The 21,947-nt window shown below is 41.3% G+C and overlaps 1 protein-coding gene across 9 annotated transcripts in view; it reads right to left on the bottom strand.

The window, feature by feature from the left end:
- Window positions 1–21,947, bottom strand: part of LOC141995937 (sodium channel protein type 1 subunit alpha) — a 179,006-nt gene that overhangs the window by 33,694 nt on the left and 123,365 nt on the right. For all 9 annotated transcript variants that reach the window (XM_074967483.1, XM_074967478.1, XM_074967480.1 and 6 more), the window contains 2 exons: window positions 21,580–21,753; window positions 8,071–8,193 (listed from right to left, as the gene is read on the bottom strand). In XM_074967483.1, coding sequence (XP_074823584.1) covers window positions 8,071–8,193; window positions 21,580–21,753 — 297 coding nt within the window. The remainder of the gene's footprint in view (window positions 1–8,070; window positions 8,194–21,579; window positions 21,754–21,947) is intronic.

Genomic DNA, 21,947 nt, shown 5'->3' on the forward strand with positions numbered 1-21,947 from the left:
AAATATTTGCACTATAAAAATGATAAACAAAAGAAATAGTATTTTTGGACTTGCAAGCTCTAAAATTTTACATTGTTTTATTTCTGAATGCAGGTTTTTTTGTACATAATTCTACATTTGTAAGTTCAACTTTCATGATAAATAGATTGCACTGCAGTACTTGTATTAGGTGAATTGAAAAATACTATATCTTTCATTTTTTTACAGTGCAAATACTTGTAATCAAAAATAAATATAAAGTGAGCACTGTACACTTTGTATTCTGTGTTGTAATTTAGATCAATATATTTGAAAATGTAGAAAGCATCAAAAATATTTAAATAAATGGTACTCTATTTTTAACAGTGCGATTAATCACGATTAATTTTTTAATCTCACGATTAATCGTAATATTTTTAATCACTTGACAGCCCTAATTTACACATGAACATCCATACACACATCAATATGCATATTTTGTCCATTTTTTAGGATACACTATATATTTTAAAAATTAACTCTTTTTATGGGCCACTTTTATAAATCAGTTCTATGGGGCTTCTTGCTTCCTAGACAATTTGAGAACAGGAAAAAAGTGTTCTAGGAACTGAGATCTTCCCAGCTACTGACACCTGACGAATAAGGTAGGAGTCTCACAGTGAACTTTCACTACCGAAGAAAGCCCCAAAACCTCTAAAGCTGGAAGACTTCCACCCTGTCTCACTCTGAAAACATGACAGCAACTGGGAGTGAGCATGCTGTGAGAAGATATCTTCAAAGAAGAATTACTGCTAAGAAAGCTTATCTTATTTTCAACTACTTTCCCCTCCCCCTCAGAATATATAATTTATCTGGCAATCCAACCTACCACATTTTTATCCTACAATGGGATTAAAAAAAATAAAGGAAGAGAGAGAGGGAGATGGATGTGTTGCTTTTTTTTAGCTGCCAATCCATGTTCTTCAAAAAGCACATAGGCAATTATATAATTTTCCTACTGATTGGAGTGGAATGGGTAGGAGAGTAGGTAGATAAATGATATGACAGATTGTAATGAAGCATATACTATGCTCAGATGAGATTTAGGTAAGATATTAGGAAAAACTTTCTAACTATAAAGACAAGTAAGTATTGGAACAGGTAGTTTTTAAGAAACGGTTAGACAAACACCTGTCAAGGATGCTCTAGGTATACTTAGTCCTGCCTCAGCATGAGGGTATGAACTACATGATCTCTTGAGGTCCCTCCTAGTCCTCTATTTCTGATTCTACGTTTATGGAAAGTTTTTAGTATCAAGAGAGCAGTTACAAACTGGAGTTGGAGGTGACAGAAGATGAAAATGAAATGTTTCCAGGAGGAAAAGTATAATCTGGTTAGAAAGTGATAAGGGAAAAAAAAAGGTCTCAGTGTAGTAATCCTTCACCTCTACCTCCTGAAGAACTTCTTGTAAGAATTTCTCTTATTTCTCTCCCAGTGGCAGTACTCATGATAGTTGTGTCTGTGTGCATGTGCTCTATGCCCTGCTACTATCTGGCTGGATAATTCTTGAGAAAATAACTCTCTATAGTCTTTGTATCAACATCTTTGTGCTGTTTAACCTATGGTGCTTGTTTTGAATTTGGTGTGCTCTGGTGTTTCTCTGCTAGAGACTCTGAGTGCTGAATGTACTGAGGAAGTCCTAGAGTTTCCCAGGTATAAAGTGCACTCTGTGATGCTCCGACAGGGGATATTCTGGAGGGGAGTTTTAACAGCAGTGGATTGAGTGCCCACACCCATCAAAATTAGCAAGATAAGTTAATTAAATCAGACCCCGAACCAAAAAAAGCCAAGTTACACAGTGCAGGATGATTTTGGTGTTCCCAGCATAAGCTAATTTATAAAGGGCATGAAGATCAATCTCCCCTCTCTCTGTTAGATGTAGTTCCCTCCAAAGGCGAGCTGAGGCCCACTGGTGGGCAGTGTGATGACGACTGTCTTGCCAGGGTTCACACTACACTTCATTTGTGGATGAATGGCTGGTTTTAGTCTGCCAATCAGGCAACCATCATACACAAACTTTTTTTAAAAAGAAAATAATTATAGCTATCTGGTGAAATCCACCTTTAAACAATTCAGTTCTTATATCATAGCAATATACCTTACAGGATATGGAGATTTCCTTGTTTCCCTTTAATGTTCTCATGAACTCATCTTTGCTATATAATTTTACTTTGATGCCAAGTGAACGTACTCTGATCTTAATGGACTATTTGAACTGCAATTATATAGCTAAAATTTAAAATACAAGCATAGTCTGAAAAATGCTCAGGACAGTTTGATGCATGGTCAAAAGTGGAGATGAACTCTCATTTTAGCAAATCAATCCTTCCACCCCTAGTCCTGGATTCCCTGAAGTGCAGAAAATAGGAAGTAAGTAAGAAGAAAATGTAAGAGTTGAGACAGGATATGATTAAGGTATGAGCAAAAACTTCAAAAAAGCAATCAAGGTAAGAATGAATCCTGTCAATGTTTCAGAGGTGAAATAGGCAGATACACAGACAAAAATGCGTTAGGGAACAGAAAGTTCGACGGTGTTTGATGACAAGATTTATAACAAGATTTTCTGCTTCTGGAGTAAAACTAGTATTGAGTTAAGGGAAGTATTGGCAGAGCCAAAGACATGAGACAAAGTTGATTACCTAGAAGTAGGAACTCAGAGTTTAAAACATTCGGTATTAGAAAATTTTAGGGGTAATTAACAGCCAACAAAGAGAAGACAGGCAGATAAATGGGAGACAGAAGGACTAGAGAATGAGCTGAGGGAGATGAAAAGCAGAGAGTGTTAATGTGTATTACAGTGATACTCAAGCTTGAAGTTAGAAAAAGCTAGAAAAAGTCTCAGAGAAAGGGACAATTGCTCCTTCCTCAAAAACAGTATAATCATTTTTATTTTTGCTAAACTGTTATGCTATTGGACCGGAACAATGGACTATGTATTCTGGAATCGTGCCTCTGGCAGTGACCTATACCTAATACCTTCAAAGAAAAGCAAAAAACTTCCAAAAATCCCACAATGCACAAAATGTTGTACAATACCCTATCATGGGAAAAATTTCTACCCAATCCCAACTGGTGGTCAGTTTATGCCTTAAAATATGAGAACTGACAGCTTTTGTAAATATTTAATTTAGCTAGTGCAACTGCAGATGCTATTTATATTCATATAATTTGCTAATCTCTTTTTGAATTTTACTAAGCTGTTTGATTTAATAAGATCCTACAGTTCCCAGAGCAACCTTAACCCTGCTTCTTAACACAGACTTAATCATGTATATGAGTATTTCTGAAGGAATAATATAGAAAAAATGGGTTTTTCTACATCCTTTCCTACCCAATTATCTACCAAGCAGTATGTCAAATTGATTGCAGTTATATGATAATGTAATGAAAGACACTATTGTAAATGCACATGGAAAAGGAAACAAAATAACTAGTTGATGGGGGAAATCATTTCTCAGATTTTCCCAATTTTTGTGAAAATATAATCTTATTATTACAGTAATGTAGTTTTATTGATCTTAATTTCTTTGCTTTTTATTTAAAAAATATGGCAAAAAGAAAACATACAATGTATTTCAATAAGTATTTAATAAAAACAATGCTTATTTCAATTTATGATCCTCAAAAATGATAATGAATTTTCATTAAAATCCAACCAAACGAAAAACCCTGATAAGAAACATGCACAAATTCAGCTAGGTAAGTTATTTCTTCAGACAGTTATAAGCCATTCTTCTAACAGTAAAGTCAACTAGAATTACTGGCTGCTATGAGAATGATCACAGAGTACTACTATATTCATTTTATGATTTTTGAAGACTTACAGACAGAATCTTGACAGAATTAATTTTTGTACATTTTTGTAATTGAAGAGTTGGTTCCTAAGATGCTGGGGTCCTGGTTGACTGTTTAGAAATCTGAGTTGGTAAATAAGATCAGATTTCTCAAACTAAAAAACCTCCAAATGATATAACTGTCTGATCAACAACAGATAGATAGATAGATAGATAGATAGATAGATTTCCAACCAAATAATAATCTAAATGGAAGGGGAAACTTACACAACTATTGATTGGTTCAAACTTAGAATACAAAGACCTCAAAGGTGATGAAAATACTCAGTTAAAGCTAATGCAGTTTAACTTGATGCATCATTCATACTGGAACCATTAAAAGTAAACTGATTAAACCTGGAAGACTCTGGGCTATTCCAAGTGATATTCTCATCCATCTGGTGATCTCACACTTATGTTCTAGGGCTGTATTCAGATAATTGTGTTTTGAAAGTATATGACAATGAATGCATATTTTTAAATCAGTGATGTGCCTCCTGTGTAATGTTTCTAAACTTCAAGGATTAACAAAAGACAACATTACATACGATTGTTATTGGCATTTTAACTGCTAAGAATATCTTCATAAGATCAAAGAAAACTTCCATCTCTTACAGAGACAGGCTCCTATAAGAAAAATTCCAGATTGTAGGATGATAATGATAAGTTTGAAAATATCTCAGGACCTATTGGCAATATCTCATCAGAGCCCCTAATTCTTTCCATCATACTTTCTGTCTTGTTTTCCCCCTTTATCTCTTCTGTTCTATGAAGGCTAAGATGATTTTATGAGTTACGTTTAAAGAAAGAAATGTGATGTCTCAGTTTTAGAAATGTGATCTATGTGCTCATGAGGAGTTCTTTCAGTAAATTGATCCATTTTTTCAGTGTATGCATTTTAAAAAACTCCAGCAACAGGAAATTAAATAAAATATAGAGACTGACTATACAATTATCTATACCTGTGAATATTCAAATCATAGCACTTTGTGTGCTGACTGTAAATAAAGTAATGTACTGTGGATACTCTGCATACCACTTTAAAATGTTCGTAACTGCAAACCAAGTATCTTCAAAAAATGCAAAGCACACATGCTCTTTCAGGACTACATAGATGACAGATTAGAAGTTTAACTCAAACCCATTCGTGATAGAGCCAAGTGAAAAAAAGAGCATCTAAAAATGTCTTAAGCACTGACAAACTCTCCTCCTGCAACACTAGCTCTGATAAGTCAAAATAGCTAACCTGATTTTCACGAAGGTTTCCACAGAAAGTTATTTCTATGCTGAGATCAAACATGAAAAATTTCAATCCCAAAAGGTATTTTTTGGGAAAGCTTAAAGCAATTAAAATAGGGGTGTAGAATGGAAGTATCAACTATAATAATGTTATTGGGACACACAAATTAGAACACTCCCCTCTGGCCCCACTCCATGTAGTAATTAGTCACAGAGAAAGGATTAAGGGTAGCAAAGGGGGGAATACAGTACCCATAATAAAGGGCTGAGGGGAGGAACCAGCGTTCCACCCCATCCAAGTTGAAGAAAGATTATCCTATATGAAACAGAAATATACAGTTTATTATTAATTAGGTATCTGTAATGACAGAAACACTTGGTGTTATGCTTTATAACTTAGTTGTATGTGATACTGTCAATTTTCTTTTAAGTCTAGAGTGCTCTTGAAAAATAAGGTGTTCAAGCCTCAACATCATTTCCCTGGTAAGGTAACCTCCAAAATATCTATTGAATTTTAGGAGTATATTTGAGACATCAATTACTGTTATTTAATTTTACATATTGAGAAATTGGACTGGAAATTTGAAATACAGTAAATGTTTAAAGCCATCAGCCAGAAATGTGCATAAAACATGCAAAACTGAAAGTGCAATGTGGGTAATTTTTAAAAGTTTTCTTCTGCCTGCTACTACTTTTCTAATGCAGAAATCAAGCAGGGCACAACATGCTTTATTCATGAAAGCTACATACAAACACATGCGTTATTATTACCTAAACCAATTAGACAAAGCAACGTATATCTGATTTTCTACATTTAAAATACCATACGAATTCAGAACTAGTGCAAGAGCATTATGTTACAAAGAGTAATAAAAAGCTTAACATAAAAGCTATGGGTATATTCAAGTCTTAGTTTGCAGGTAGTTATCATTAATCTACATGCATTGAAATGTGAACATAACCCTAAATCTGTGACTGAGATTTAATTTAAATGAAAGCAATTCTTTACTTTACCTTCCAGCATCTGGGTGGAGTTAGTTTTTTTGAAGTTCATTGTTTTGAAGTATTAAACACTTCTCAGAATACAATGCAACAACAGAATCCTATTTCAGATGTTCTTATTCTGGCAAAACTCATTCCTGTGCACAGGGCAGCACAGTCTATGGAACACTTAAGACCTATATTTACCTAAATGGCTCACAGGCCTTGTGTCAGCCCTCTGCACAAGGAATAATATTTGCAACAGAGAATAACAAAGTTAATCTATAACCAGATCATATAAAAATATTAGTGAACTGTGAAATGTATACATCAGAACCAACAGAACGGACTGAATTCATTAGGATTTTACTGACTTGGTAAAAGGTTGAAAAAGCACTTTTTGTTGAAATTTTCACACTCTCCCAATTCACTAAAATAGAAAACAGGGCATTACTAAAAACAGGATCATAATCTAAACTAGATTTCTGATGTCAGATTCTTCTTTAAATTGGCACAGTTCCACTGAAATCAATGACAATCTGACTCCTGATTTTTTAGAATTTGTCAATAGTCTCTTATTTACAAAGGCTTTGTGGAATACATTTAATTCCTTTCCAGGAAATACTCTGCATCTTTTTGAAGGTGGTGAAAAATCTTAAAACTAAAAAGACACTTGCTGAATCAAAAATCAGCCAGTTTTGCCACAGCTCATTGTAGGTATAAGCAATGCAAGAAAGCAAAGAGGTTTAATTTCTCCCCCCAAATTTACTATTTCCTGCAAGCGGACAAAATAAACACTGCAGTACTTGACCCAGCTCTTAGCCTATTACATGTTGCTAATTTATCAATTCACAAATTTATAATTTTAAGGACTTTGTTAAATTAAGACATGGTCATCTGAAACTGAAATTCATTAATCTAGTCATGTTTTAGTTAATAGTTGTGGGTTTTTTTTTGAAGTCTGAAGTAAAGATATGTAATGTGATACAATTTGAGGAACTCAATTCTAACCATCTGAATTTGATTTCATGATACTAGTGTGGAGTTATATCTAAACATTATTCAGACAGTACATTGCAAACTGTTTATTTTACTAGATTAGATCTGATTTTGACATTATCAGAAAGCTGCTTCCTCTTATGTTTCCATGAAGTGGAAAAAATCACTCTCTTAAAATTAAATAGATTTCAATGACATGCACATTGGACTAGTTTGTATTCAGCAGCTGTAAGGAATAGAAAACAGTAGACAAAGGAAACGCTAAGTAAAAAGAGACCATTTCTTGTGTGAGATGGAGAACAGCGATTCTAACTTACTCAGAATAGGAACTAAATATAATGTGTTTAGTACTGAACAACAGGATTCTTCCTGGAGTCAGCAGAATAGTTATTATACAATAAATGATTATCTAATCAAGAAAAATAATCCAAAAAATAATTCATATTTTTCTCATGTGTCCATCAGCCACTGACAGAAATAGATGTAAAACTACTAACGGGGCCAAATTCAACCCTGGTGCGATCGAGTGAACTTCAACAGAGTTACAACAAAGCTGAATTTGGAGCTTTATTTTTAATGAAAATACAAAGATCTGAATTTGTAACACGGAAGGTACTTTTTTAAACTGGTGCTGAATCAGATTCTTGTAGAAACCTTGTGGTATGTTTATCAGCACCAAATTGTACAAAATCCACTCATCTTTAACTCATTTTTAGAAAATCCGTTAAGAGTTAATATATTTATTTCTCTGATTATTTCTGTAACCTTAAAGAAAAAGTCCTGAGATTGGCTAGAAAGTAAAGTAACTGGAATGAACACAACTAAAGTATGATATTGCATATGGATTTAGGTGAGCTGATAAAGCCTTTTGCTTATCGTTTCGATACTCAGTAGATAAGAGGATAGTACAGCCTTTCTGCATGGATTTGTCATTCCTTATTCTGCATGCATTGTTTCTTTTTATGCATGCATTATTTCAGGTTCTTTCATTTTGTCTTACCCTCATCCCTTCAAATCGTGACAAGGCTCTCAGAGGTCTCAAAGCTCTTAGTGTCCTAAGAGACTTAATGGCACCAAGTTCCGAGTAACCTAATGCATTCGCTGTTAAGCTAACCAAGGAGACCTACATAAAAGACAGAAAAGCAAAAATTACTCATTTTGTACATACTACTATACATCCCATAGATGTGTGTTACAGCCTTCTCAAGAAGAATCTAAGTTAGAGCACTTTCTTCAGAAATACTTCTGTAGCCTGGAGAAAATCTTTTAAATTAAGGAAAGAAGTAGCAGAAAAAGGAAGGAGTAGCATAAAGGAAAAATAGGGGGGAAATACCATTAGATACCCAACTAATGAATACTGGCTGATACAAGGAAGCATAAATACTTTGTATTCTTATATCTTGTTGGTGATACACTAAGATCTGAAGGAAAACAAAAATTCTCACACAGAAAAAAACCCTACAAAGGAAATTAAAGTGAACCTACATTGTCAGTATAGGTACTGATCTTACTCTTACACATTAAAATTTTGATAACATTCTTAGAGCCATTATAGTGTTGATAATGGCCATTTGATTGTATTTGAGAGCCACAGTCAACAGAGAAATGATAGAAATCTGTTAGGAATTAACAATATTATTGATCAACAGCTGATGAAGCAAGAATGATCCTCTCTAAATTGGTATGAAAGATCAGTCCCACAGTTTCACTTCTTTGCACTGACCATTCATTCTCCCTGACTTGCTCACTTTCCATGCTCTATAGGTTGACATGATCATGGCTTACATGCTCTAAGCAGAGAGAAGAGATGCTAAAAGAGTACTTGAACAATGATGATATAAAGCTTTCAAAAATTAAAGGACTCTTAAAGAAGTCCAATAAGGCAACAGATGGAGGAAAGAGATCTTTATTATATATGTTGAAAATCCAGTTTTATCTTCCAAAGCTTTAGACCTGTCTGTAGTAGCCCTGACCCAGCTTGCACTCCCAAGCCCTGGGAGAAGAGACGGAAATGATGTGCTGACTGACAGGGTCTGCAATACCGAGATGGTGGTAGCACTGGGAGAGAGTCCAGGGAGCAGTGCAGAGTCCTGGTCCTGTGTGGGGAGCCTGCCACTTGCCTGGTATAGCAGTGAGGGGAGCCACCAGCTGTGAGCAGTGGCAGATTGTTGAGGACTTGTTCCTGTGTGCTACTGGGTTCCTGGAACAGGCCCCCTGAATCCTGGAGGCGGTGGGCACCAGGAGATTGGGATGCGGCCCCCCTGGGGGCAATCGTGGTCCCTCTTTTCAATGCTGGGTGCTTGTGGTGGCAATGGTAGATTGTTTGTACTTGATTGGAAGATATGAACTGATTGGGGAATGTTTTGGGGGGGAGATTTGAAGTGGTTGTACCTAGAATAAGATCATAGCAAAAGGTTCTAGTCTGAGAGAGTGGTCTGAGGGCAGAAGGAGCTGGGCTGAATTACCTAAATTTACTAGCAATGGTTAAAACACATCAGTAAGCCCACAAAACTTGATGACATGGTACCTCTGCCTCCACCATAAGTGCTCCCATCTGTCCCCTTGCTCACTCTAAAATTATGGATTTTATATCCCCCTTTCTAGCGAAGAGGATGGATTTGTGGGGGGGGGTCAGATACTATCTTCTAAGGAACTGGAGATTCATGACCACCATGTGGTCTGAGCCTTTTGGATTTTTGTTCTAACTCATACACAAAGACTGATATGGAGGCTGCCCGAATCAAAGCCAGGTCAGTTTCCCCAGAATAATGATTTAGATGGACTTTTGAACTCTCTTTTGAAATCTACCACTAGATTGTCAGATCTTTTTCATGCATCTGCAGAATCAAATGCAAACTTTTCATCACACACTGCCCCTGGTTGTGAACAATGTATAAGGCTGGGAAAGCTTATTGGTAAAATGTTTACCAACATTTCTGAAATCAAAAAATCTTAATTGATTTCAAGATCATGCTGGGGGGGCCTATGGCAGATACAGCAAGATTTTAAATATACTAAAGAAAATTGTTTAACAGTTTGTGTGTTTTCAGTAGCTGGAAAGCTGAATAGTGGGCTTGATCTCCCTCCTGCACATAATCAGTGCAGTGGTTCTGAGGGAGGAGTTTTGGGTAATGGTATTGAAATAGTATTTTATTCCTGTATCCCCTTCTGCCATACCCCTTTCCAGGCATGTGTCCTGTGAGCCCATGCTCATGATTCTAGATATTCATTCTTGCCCGGATAAAAGCTCCTCATTGTCTGAAGACGAACTTGATGAACAATCAACAGACCCATGGTCTTCTTTCTCAGGGCAACTCTCAACACCATCATCTACTACACTGTTAGCACAAATCATTTTTACAAGGTCGGAAACAGAATATTGTGCTCATTGTTCGCCATCTTGAATTGTGCAACACAAAAAATCCCCTTAAGAGTCTCCCGAGTCTGCAGTGTTTGGAGCACAATAACTAGACAGAAAATCATCTTAAGAGTGTTAGACAAAGATACCCAGCACCAGTCCACTCTGTTGAGGATACCTAACAATCCCACATTTGAAGGAACCAGCATCCTTGGAGTCCCTTCTACCGTAGGATGACTGTATGCAGCAACCACTGTCACTGCAAGGCATTATCAATTAGCATATGCACGGTCCTAAAACAGCCTAGTTGGATGGTCATTAGTTCATGAGTTATCATAACACATATGCTCATGGGGTACAACATTACCCCACAAATGCATTATCAGTTAGCATATACAAATTACATTTATGTAAAAAAATCCCAGCTTGCTTGGTGAGGAAGACATACTTACCACTATTAGAATACAAGATACTCTCACTAGAAGCAAACTTGTACATAGAACTAAAAACCCAGGATAACAGTGCAACACATCTGGGATACATTTTTACCAACATACAAAATTTTTTCAATCTAAAATAAAGTTTTTTTGCTGAATTATGTGTACGTGCTAGGTGACAATGAGTGGAACCTCAGATATCGAATGTTTTATATTTTTAGGAAAGCATGTTAACATCTTTTCTGTTCTGTTCCACTGAAGTCAGTGCAAAACTGCCATTTACTTCAATGGAGCTGGGACTTCACCCACAATGATCATAACCAACTTTATTAAAAATATCACATGTTGTGCAGATTAAAAAAAATTGCAAAAAGCAGGGATGGGAGGTAGAATATTTCCTTCTATATTGCAGCAATACGGCTTCAGTGTTCTCCAGTATCTCATTTTACTCTGAGTAAGGAATACGTCAAGAAGGCTTTCATTTTCCCACAGCACTAATTAAGGATTTTGGACAAATTCAAGAGGAGATCTAGGATTTCACAATCTATTATACTGTAAAATGTAGCCCCTTCATATGTTGTAACTTCATGCCCAATCCACTTAGCAGCTGTACACATCCTAAGCAATTACTTCCTAGCCCTTGGAATTTGGTGGATGTGCTATCATCATCCAAAGGTTTTGATGCTACTCAATGGTCAGTAGGTGTGTTAAAGAGCATTTCAGACTGCATTTTCCTTTCCCCTGTGATGTATATACATTATAAATGATTGAATCATTAGTCTGCACTTAGAATAAAGTGATGCAATTAAATGGTCATGTAACAGCAATTATATCAAATCAAAGTTGAAATATTAAAATATTAACAACAAATGCAAATTCTAAGCAATCAACTTGCACAAGATCAGAAAATAGGAAAAAGCATAAAGACAGAAGCAAAATACAACTAAATAATAATAAGAACTGGTTACTTACCTAACCTTACATTAGCTGTGGCTCTTCAAGGCATGTTGTCCATATATATGCTACTCTACTTGCATATGCGTCCCTTGTGTTTGAGATCAGAATCTTTTGCCCAGCAGTGTCCTGGGGCTATACATTCACCATGAGCGTCCTCATGCCCTGTGTTGAGGGCATAAAGGGGAAACAGCCTCAACCACCACTCTGTTCCTTCACCAGTACCGAATCCAGAGGTTAAAGGACTTCATGGTAGTATGGAAGGAAGGTGGGTCATGGAATACGTATTGACAGCATACCTCAAAGAACCACAGTTAGTGTAAGGGAAGTAACAGTTTCTTTTTCTTTGGGTATGTCTACACTATGGAATAAGGTCGAATTTATAGAAGTCGGTTTTTTAGAAATCGGTTTTATATATTTGAGTGTGTGTGTCCCCACAGAAGTGCATTAAGTGCATTAACTCGGTGGAGTGCTTCCACAGTACCGAGGCTAGAGTTGACTTCCAGAGCGTTGCACTGTGGGTAGCTATCCCACAGTTCCCGCAGTCTCCGCTGCCCATTGGAATTCTGGGTTGAGATCCCAATGCCTGATGGGGCTGAAACATTGTCGCGGGTGGTTCTGGGTACATATCGTCAGTCCCCCCTTCCCTCCCTCCCTCCCTCCGTGAAAGCAAGGGCAGACAATCGTTTCGCGCCTTTTTTCCTGAGTTACCTGTGCGGATGCCATACCACCGCAAGCATGGAGCCCGCTCAGGTAACCGTCACCGTATGTCTCCTGGGTGCTGGCAGACGCGGTACGGCATTGCTACACAGTAGCAGCAACCCATTGCCTTCTGGCAGCAGACGGTACAATACGACTGGTAGCCGTCCTCGTCATGTCCGAGGTACTCCTGGTCGCCTGTGTGAGGTCGATCAGGAGCGCCTGGGCAGACATGGGCGCAGGGACTAAATTTTTAGTGACTTGACCAGGTCATTCTCTTAAGTCCGGCAGTCAGTCCTATTGAACCGTCTTATGGTGAGCAGGCAGGCAATATGTCCTTCTGCACCGTCTGCTGCCAGCCAAAGATGTAAAAGATAGATGGAGTGGATCAAAACAAGAAATAGACCAGATTTGTTTTGTACTCATTTGCCTTCTCCCCTGTCTAGGGGACTCATTCCTCTAGGTCACACTGCAGTCACTCACAGAGAAGGTGCAGCGAGGTAAATCTAGCCATGTATCAATCAGAGGCCAGGCTAACCTCCTTGTTCCAATAAGAACAATAACTTAGGTGCACCATTTCTTATTGGAACCCTCCGTGAAGTCAACCCTGTAAGCCGTGTCCTCAGTCGCCCCTCCCTGCGTCAAAGCAACGGCAAACAATCGTGCATCTGAGTTGAGAGTGCTGTCCAGAGCAGTCACAATGGAGCACTCTGATTGGGATAAAACATTGTCGCGGGTGGTTCTGGGTACATATTGTCCGGCCCCCGTTCCCTCCCTCCCTCCGTGAAGGCAAGGGCAGACAATCGTTTCGCGCCTTTTTTCCTGAGTTACCTGTGCGGATGCCATACCACCGTAAGCATGGAGCCCGCTCAGGTAACCGTCACCGTATGTCTCCTGGGTGCTGGCAGACACGGTACGGCATTGCTACACAGTAGCAGCAACCCATTGCCTTCTGGCAGCAGACGATGCAGTATGACTGATAGCCGTCCTCGTCATGTCCGAGGTGCTCCTGGCCACGTCGGCTGGGAGCGCCTGGGCAGACATGGGCGCAGGGACTAAATTTTTGGTGACTTGACCAGGTCATTCTCTTTAGTCCTGCAGTCAGTCGTATTGAACCGTCTTATGGTGAGCAGGCAGGCAATATGGATTGCTAGCAGTCGTACTGTACCATCTTCTGCCGGGCAGGCAAGAGATGACGATGGCTAGCAATCGTATTGTACCATCTTCTGCCGGGCAGGCAAGAGATGAGGATGGCTAGCAATCGTACTGTGCCATCTTCTGCCAGGCAGGCAAGAGATGAGGATGGCTAGCAGTCGTACTGTACCATCTTCTGCCGAGCAGCCATGAGATGTGGATGGCTTGCAGTCCTTCTGCACCGTCTACTGCCAGCCAAAGATGTAAAAGATAGATGGAGTGGATCAAAACAAGAAATAGACCAGATTTGTTTTGTACTCATTTGCCTTCTCCCCTGTCTAGGGGACTCATTCCTCTAGGTCACACTGCAGTCACTCACAGAGAAGGTGCAGCGAGGTAGATCTAGCCATGTATCAATCAGAGGCCAGGCTAACCTCCTTGTTCCAATAAGAACAATAGCTTAGGTGCACCATTTCTTATTGGAACCCTCCGTGAAGTCCTGCCTGAACTACTCCTTGATGTAAAGCCACCCCCTTTGTGGATTTTAGCCCCCTGAAGCCAACCCTGTAAGCCGTGTCGTCAGTTGCCCCTCCCTCCGTCAGAGCAACGGCAGACAATCATTCCACGCCTTTTTTCTGTGCGGACGCCATACCAAGGCAAGCATGGAGTCCGCTCAGCTCACTTTGGCAATTAGGAGCACATTAAACACCACACGCATTATCCAGCAGTATATGCAGCACCAGAACCTGGCAAAGCGCTACCGGGCAAGGAGGCGACGTCAGCGCGGTCACGTGAGTGATCAGGACATGGACACAGATTTCTCTGAAAGCATGGGCCCTGCCAATGCATGCATCATGGTGCTAATGGGGCAGGTTCATGCTGTGGAACGCCGATTCTGGGCTCGGGAAACAAGCACAGACTGGTGGGACTGCATAGTGTTGCAGGTCTGGGACGATTCCCAGTGGCTGCGAAACTTTCGCATGCGTAAGGGCACTTTCATGGAACTTTGTGACTTGCTTTCCTCTGCCCTGAAGCGCATGAATACCAAGATGAGAGCAGCCCTCACAGTTGAGAAGCGAGTGGCGATAGCCCTGTGGAAGCTTGCAACGCCAGACAGCTACCGGTCAGTTGGGAATCAATTTGGAGTGGGCAAATCTACTGTGGGGGCTGCTGTGATGCAAGTAGCCCACGCAATCAAAGATCTGCTGATATCAAGGGTAGTGACCCTGGGAAATGTGCAGGTCATAGTGGATGGCTTTGCTGCAATGGGATTCCCTAACTGTGGTGGGGCCATAGACGGAACCCATATCCCTATCTTGGCACCAGAGCACCAAGCCGGCGAGTACATAAACCGCAAGGGGTACTTTTCAATAGTGCTGCAAGCTCTGGTGGATCACAAGGGACGTTTCACCAACATCAACGTGGGATGGCCAGGAAAGGTACATGACGCTCGCATCTTCAGGAACTCTGGTCTGTTTCAAAAGCTTCAAGAAGGGACTTTATTCCCAGACCAGAAAATAACTGTTGGGGATGTTGAAATGCCTATATGTTTCCTTGGGGACCCAGCCTACCCCTTAATGCCATGGCTCATGAAGCCGTACACAGGCAGCCTGGACAGTAGTCAGGAGCTGTTCAACTACAGGCTGAGCAAGTGCAGAATGGTGGTAGAATGTGCATTTGGACGTTTAAAGGCGCGCCGGCGCAGTTTACTGACTCGCTTAGACCTCAGCGAAACCAATATTCCCACTGTTATTACTGCTTGCTGTGTGGTCCACAATATCTGTGAGAGTAAGGGGGAGACGTTTATGGCGGGGTGGGAGGTTGAGGCAAATCGCCTGGCTGCTGGTTACGCGCAGCCAGACACCAGGGCGGTTAGAAGAGCACAGGAGGGTGCGGTACGCATCAGAGAGGCTTTGAAAACCAGTTTCATGACTGGCCAGGCTACGGTGTGAAAGTTCTGTTTGTTTCTCCTTGATGAAACCCCCCGCCCCTTGGTTCACTCTACTTCCCTGTAAGCTAACCACCCTCCCCTCCTCCCTTTGATCACCGCTTGCAGAGGCAATAAAGTCATTGTTGCTTCACATTCATGCATTCTTTATTCATTCATCACACAAATAGGGGGATGACTACCAAGGTAGCCCAGGAGGGGTGGTGGAGGAGGGAAGGAAAATGCCACACAGCACTTTAAAAGTTTACAACTTTAAAATTTATTGAATGACAGCCTTCTTTTTTTTGGGCAATCCTCTGTGGTGGAGTGGCTGGTTGGCCGGTGGCCCCCCCACCGCGTTCTTGGGCGTCTGGGTGTGGAGGCTATGGAACTTGGGGAGGAGGGCGGTTGGTTACACAGGGGCGGTAGTGGCAGTCTGTGCTCCAGCTGCCTTTGCTGCAGCTCAACCATACACTGGAGCATACTGGTTTGGTCCTCCAGCAGCCTCAGCATTGAATCCTGCCTCCTCTCATCATGCTGCCGCCACATTCGAGCTTCAGCCCTCTCTTCAGCCCGCCACTTACTCTCTTCAGCCCGCCACCTCTCCTCCTGGTCATTTTGTGCTTTCCTGCAGTCTGACATTATTTGCCTCCACGCATTCGTCTGTGCTCTGTCAGTGTGGGAGGACAGCATGAGCTCGGAGAACATTTCATCTCGAGTGCGTTTTTTTTTCTTTCTAATCTTCACTAGACTCTGGGAAGGAGAAGATCCTGTGATCATTGAAACACATGCAGCTGGTGGAGAAAAGAAAAGGGACAGCGGTATTTAAAAAGACACATTTTATAAAACACTGGCTACACTCTTTCAGGGTAAACCTTGCTGTTAACAATACATACATAGCACATGTGCTTTCGTTACAAGGTCGCATTTTGCCTCCCCCCACCGCGTGGCTACCCCCTCAACCCTCCCCCCTCCCTGTGGCTAACAGCGGGGAACATTTCTGTTCAGCCGCAGGCAAACAGCCCAGCAGGAATGAGCTCCTCTGAGTGTCCCCTGAAGAAAAGCACCCTATTTCAACCAGGTGACCATGGATTATATCTCACTCTCCTGAGGATAACACAGAGAGATAAAGAACGGATGTTGCTTGAACGCCAGCAAACATACACTGCAATGCTTTGTTGTACAATGATTCCTGAGTACGTGTTACTGGCCTGGAGTGGTAAAGTGTCCTACCATGAAGGACGCAATAAGTCTGCCCTCCCCAGAAACCTTTTGCAAAGGCTTTGGGAGTATATCCAGGAGAGCCGCGAATGCCAGGGCAAAGTAATCCTTTCACATGCTTGCTTTTAAACCATGTATAGTATTTTAAAAGGTACACTCACCGGAGGTCCCTTCTCCGCCTGCTGGATCCAGGAGGCAGCCTTGGGTGGGTTCAGGGGGTACTGGCTCCAGGTCCAGGGTGAGAAACAGTTCCTGGCTGTCGGGAAAACCGGTTTCTCCGCTTGCTTGCTGTGAGCTATCTACAACCTCGTCATCACATCATCTTCTTCGTCCCCAAAACCTGCTTCCGTATTGCCTCCATCTCCATTGAAGGAGTCAAACAACACGGCTGGGGTAGTGGTGGCTGAACCCCCTAAAATGGCATGCAGCTCATCATAGAAGCGGCATGTTTGGGGCTCTGACCCGGAGCGGCCGTTCGCCTCTCTGGTTTTCTGGTAGGCTTGCCTCAGCTCCTTCAGTTTCACGCGGCACTGCTTTGGGTCCCTGTTATGGCCTCTGTCCTTCATGCCCTGGGAGATTTTGACAAAGGTTTTGGCATTTCGAAAACTGGAACGGAGTTCTGATAGCACGGATTCCTCTCCCCATACAGCGATCAGATCCCGTACCTCCCGTTCGGTCCATGCTGGAGCTCTTTTGCGATTCTGAGACTCCATCATGGTCACCTCTGCTGATGAGTTCTGCATGGTCACCTGCAGCTTGCCACGCTGGCCAAACAGGAAATGAGATTCAAAAGTTCGCAGTTCTTTTCCTGTCTACCTGGCCAGTGCATCTGAGTTGAGAGTGCTGTCCAGAGCGGTCAAAATGGAGCACTCTGGGATAGCTCCCGGAGGCCAATACCGTCGAATTGTGTCCACAGTACCCCAAATTCGACCCGGCAAGGCCGATTTAAGCGCTAATCCACTTGTCAGGGGTGGAGTAAGGAAATCGATTTTAAGAGCCCTTTAAGTCGAAATAAAGGGCTTCATCGTGTGGACAGGTGCAGGTTTACATCGATTTAATGCTGCTAAATTCGACCTAAAGTCCTAGTGTAGACCAGGGCTTTGAGTGTTTGTGCATATACATCCTACTCTTGGTGACTCACAAGCAATGATGCGATATAAGGGAGAAGGATACACTGGAGGGATCTAAACTGGATAACTCATAACAGGATTTAAGGCAGGTAGACATAATTTAGAAAGCCTCTGGGTTGATATAGCCTAGGCCTTCAATCTGTCTGCAAATGCAACAAAGAGTCTTGGGGAAACTCAAAATGGCTTGGTTCTATCCAGTTAGAATGATAATGCCCTAAGGACATCCAAAGTATCTTGTCTTGCCTCTTCCTGATTAGAATGTGGTTTCAGGAAGAAAACTGGTATATGGATCATTTGGTTCATGTGAAAAACTGTTACTACCTTAGATAAGAAGTTGGGATGGGACCTAAGGGTATCCTTGTCCCTATGGAATACTGTATCTGGAGGGTCTGCCATAAGAACTTGTATTCCCCCAGTGTTTGGGCTAATGTAATTGCAACTAAGAAAGCTGCCTTCTGAGACAAATGAAATAGGGAGCAAGATGTCATGTGCTCGAAGGGAGCCTGTCAGGACAACATTAAGATCCGAGAACAGAGGAGGCCCTTTACCTGAGGGGAAAAAACATGTATAAAGCCCTTTGGGAATCTGATCACAGTTTGGTGGGAGACTTTGTAGTTCTGGATGGGAGGGAGATATGCAGAGATGTCTGCCAAGGGCACTCAAAAAGAGACACAGAAAGTCCTGAGCAAATGTCCAGAATAGTTGGGATCTGGGAGTCTGTATAGGATAACTGAGGCTGTTCAGCCCAAATCATAAACCTTTTCTACTTGGCAACATAAACTATTCTGGTAGAATAATTTTTACTTTGGATCAAGATAATTTGGACATCAGAAGAACACTATTTCTCTATCTCTGACAACCAACCAGTAACCAGGCTGTGAGGTGGAGTGAGATCAGATCCTAATGCAGGATGCCCCTGAGATATTAAATCTGACAGGAGAGGTAAGGGTTTTGGTGGAAGAAACAATTTATCTCTTTCAGTGTCATTCTCAGTTGTTGTCTGTTTCTTTCATTAGCTGCTGTAACTACCAATGAGCCAAATATTGGATAAGTGAACAGGTTACTCAAAGCTGGTGGATGGGACCTGGTACCTCTTACCTGTCTCCTTAAAGGTCAGTGTTACTGATGCTAGGGTCCTCCAGATAAACTTTACTGGCTCTAATAAGGCTTCATTAATAGATAATGCCAAACAACCACGTAAAGAGGTACGGAGTATGTTTAAATGTCTTTGGAACTCTCTTCTACCATCATCACTAGGATTTCTAGAGAAACAGCTATACATCTGAGTAACTCTTGAAAAGTTCCTGTAATCATCTGGGTGACATGGTACTGTACAGATGGAACAACTGCCTTGTCCAGGGATGAGGAAGATATAACAGCTGGTATGGTTTGTTTTTCCATTTAAGAGTGCTTCTCTTAAGACAGTTCTAGTGATTCAGGATAATGAATTGCCACCTGAGACAAGTATCTGGGAGGACGCAAGGGAGGAGGTTGTCACCCTAGGAAGCTGTACCGATGAAGGTTGTCTCATGTCGTATGAGCCCCAAAGGGTCCAATAGGGCCATGACTATTATATAGATAAGGACCTGGGGGGTTAGGGAGGAGGGTGCTAAGACATATGCCTGTTTAGATAACCCCTATATGACTGGGTTATATAGGAAGCTCTTAATCCTCTTTCTGATTCATAAGGGGCTCTTGTGGAATATATTGGGGATCCATCACGATTTTTGTTGGGAATCACATGAGGAGAAGGAACATTTCTTATCCAGAAGAGGGGCTACCCTATCTGGGGTACCTGAATGCATCACAGCAGTGTTAGCTGGTTCTGCAGAGGCAGTTGGTACCACAATAGCAGTCATAGTTAGTTTCATGGGGGGAATATTCAGCACAATAGAAAGCAGTGGAGACACATAGGGCATGTCTACACTGCCCTTCAATTCGGACTAAGGGAGTGTGAATAGCAGTGTGCACCGAAGTCCTGCACTGTAACTCCCCCACCTGGACACTGAAAACAGGACAGTTTAGACATGCCCACAGATTCACACATTGTAAAGGAACCACTGTGATAATCTATTCAGAACTTCTGTCTAATACCGGCCATTGACTTCCCTGAATTAATTCCTCAGTCTCCTCCATCATTTGCAGATCTTCTGGTACAGCAAAGATCCTCAGTATAGAGAGTGATGATGCCATAAACCTTGGTGTGGAAGTGGGCATCACTGGGGTGGATGGTGCCAAAATGAATACTCCCAAACTAGCCAGCATCAAGATGAGCAGTACTGTAAAAACTGATGCCAAAGGGATTGACGCTAAAGTGAGCAGACCTGGGGCAGAAATCGGTACCATGGACTCAGTACTCAACCCAATCAGTCTTGATCCTTGAGTCTGTGCCCAGGATGTTGTACGTACTGGGTTCCCTCAGTGCTCCAGTACATGATTCAGGCCATGAAGATCCCCTCAAATGGAAACGAGGAGGTGACTTATTTTCATTGGGATTTCCCATGTGAACATGTCCTTATTTTTCCAGAGAAGCAATGCTCCTTTTTTCTCTGAGGATCACTCAGTCCTACATCAATCAGTAGTCATGGCAGTCTTAGAAGATGGGGTTCGGGAGACAGCTGCTGACCCACAATGGTCTAAACTACCTGCATGAAGCAGTCTAACAAGAATACCTTAAGGTGCTCTTTTCCCTCTTGAGTCCCTTTGGAATAGGACTTACAAATAGAGCATTTATTGGGGATATGACTCTTCCTGAGGTAGAAAAGGCATTTAGGTCATCATTCTGTTCTTAAATCCTGGGAATTTAGGCTCAGACATGGCTAAGTCATGGTACTGAGAAAATTCTTCTCTTGTCAAAAATACAACAAAATTGTTCACTATGAACAAATTACCAATGGGCAACGTATCCTAGCACATTAAACCTACGCACTTTATCAAATACAAATATTTATACAAAATTTTAGGAAAAAGGTGCAAGAGTTCGCGGACACTGAGGAGTTTCGTTTTGCAACCCTATTCAGTAAAAAGTAACTGAGTGGCAGAAGCTGCTGCTCCATCTTTTATGCCATTGGTCAGACGCACAAGGACATTTAGGGCAAGTCTACACTACCGCACTACATCAGCAAAGCTGCACCAATGCAGCTGCACCACTGTAGCATGTCTGGTGAAGATGCGCTATACCGACGGGAGAGCACTGTCCACTTGGCATAATTACTCCAGCACCGTGAGAGGTGGAAACTATGTCAGCGGGAGAGCGTCTCCCACTGACATAGTGTGGTGTGGATACTGCTTAGGTCGATGTAACTTAAAATGCTTGGGGGAGGTGTCTTTTTCACATCCCTGAATGATGTAAGTTACATTGACTTAAGCGGTAATGTAGACCAGCCCAGAGGGTGCATGCACAGTCCCAACTGACATTACCGGCCAGCTGATTCCGATCTTGGTCACATGGAACACACATGCACCGAGAGTGGAATATATCTGGACAGCTTTGAAGAACTCAGGATTCTGGTCAAATCTTGGCAAAATTTCTTTAAATAAAAATTTTGGCATGGCTAATATCAAGAGTATAAATATTTTGTTAATGAGTTCTGTAAAAAGGAGAAAGTAAAAGAAATATGAACAAATACTTAGAAAATATATCACATACATCAACAATTAGGAAGTCCAGCCAACACCAAGCATTAGTGAAGTATGTTTGATAGCCATATGCCACCCACTTGAGCAGCATTTCCAGAATGAAGATGTACGTGAAGACCTTGTCAGCATATTCCAGCATGGTCTTGATAGTCTTGCGCTGCTCTATATATATGTCTTCAAAAGCCTAAAAACAAAAATATTCAAATGTGTTTAGGGTTCAGTAATGTTACAGTGTGTAGTTTAGGTTGCAAAGATAAAGAAAATAAAAAAACAAATATTCTCTCCCTAAATACAAAGTCGGGGGGCCTTAGCTTTCTTCTACTTTTCTTTCTCAGATAAAAATCAGGGTTGTGTACTGAGTTAACTGTGGAAATGTAT

The sequence above is a fragment of the Natator depressus genome, chromosome 11 (genome assembly GCF_965152275.1).
Source record: "Natator depressus isolate rNatDep1 chromosome 11, rNatDep2.hap1, whole genome shotgun sequence".
NCBI lineage: Eukaryota > Metazoa > Chordata > Testudines > Cheloniidae > Natator > Natator depressus.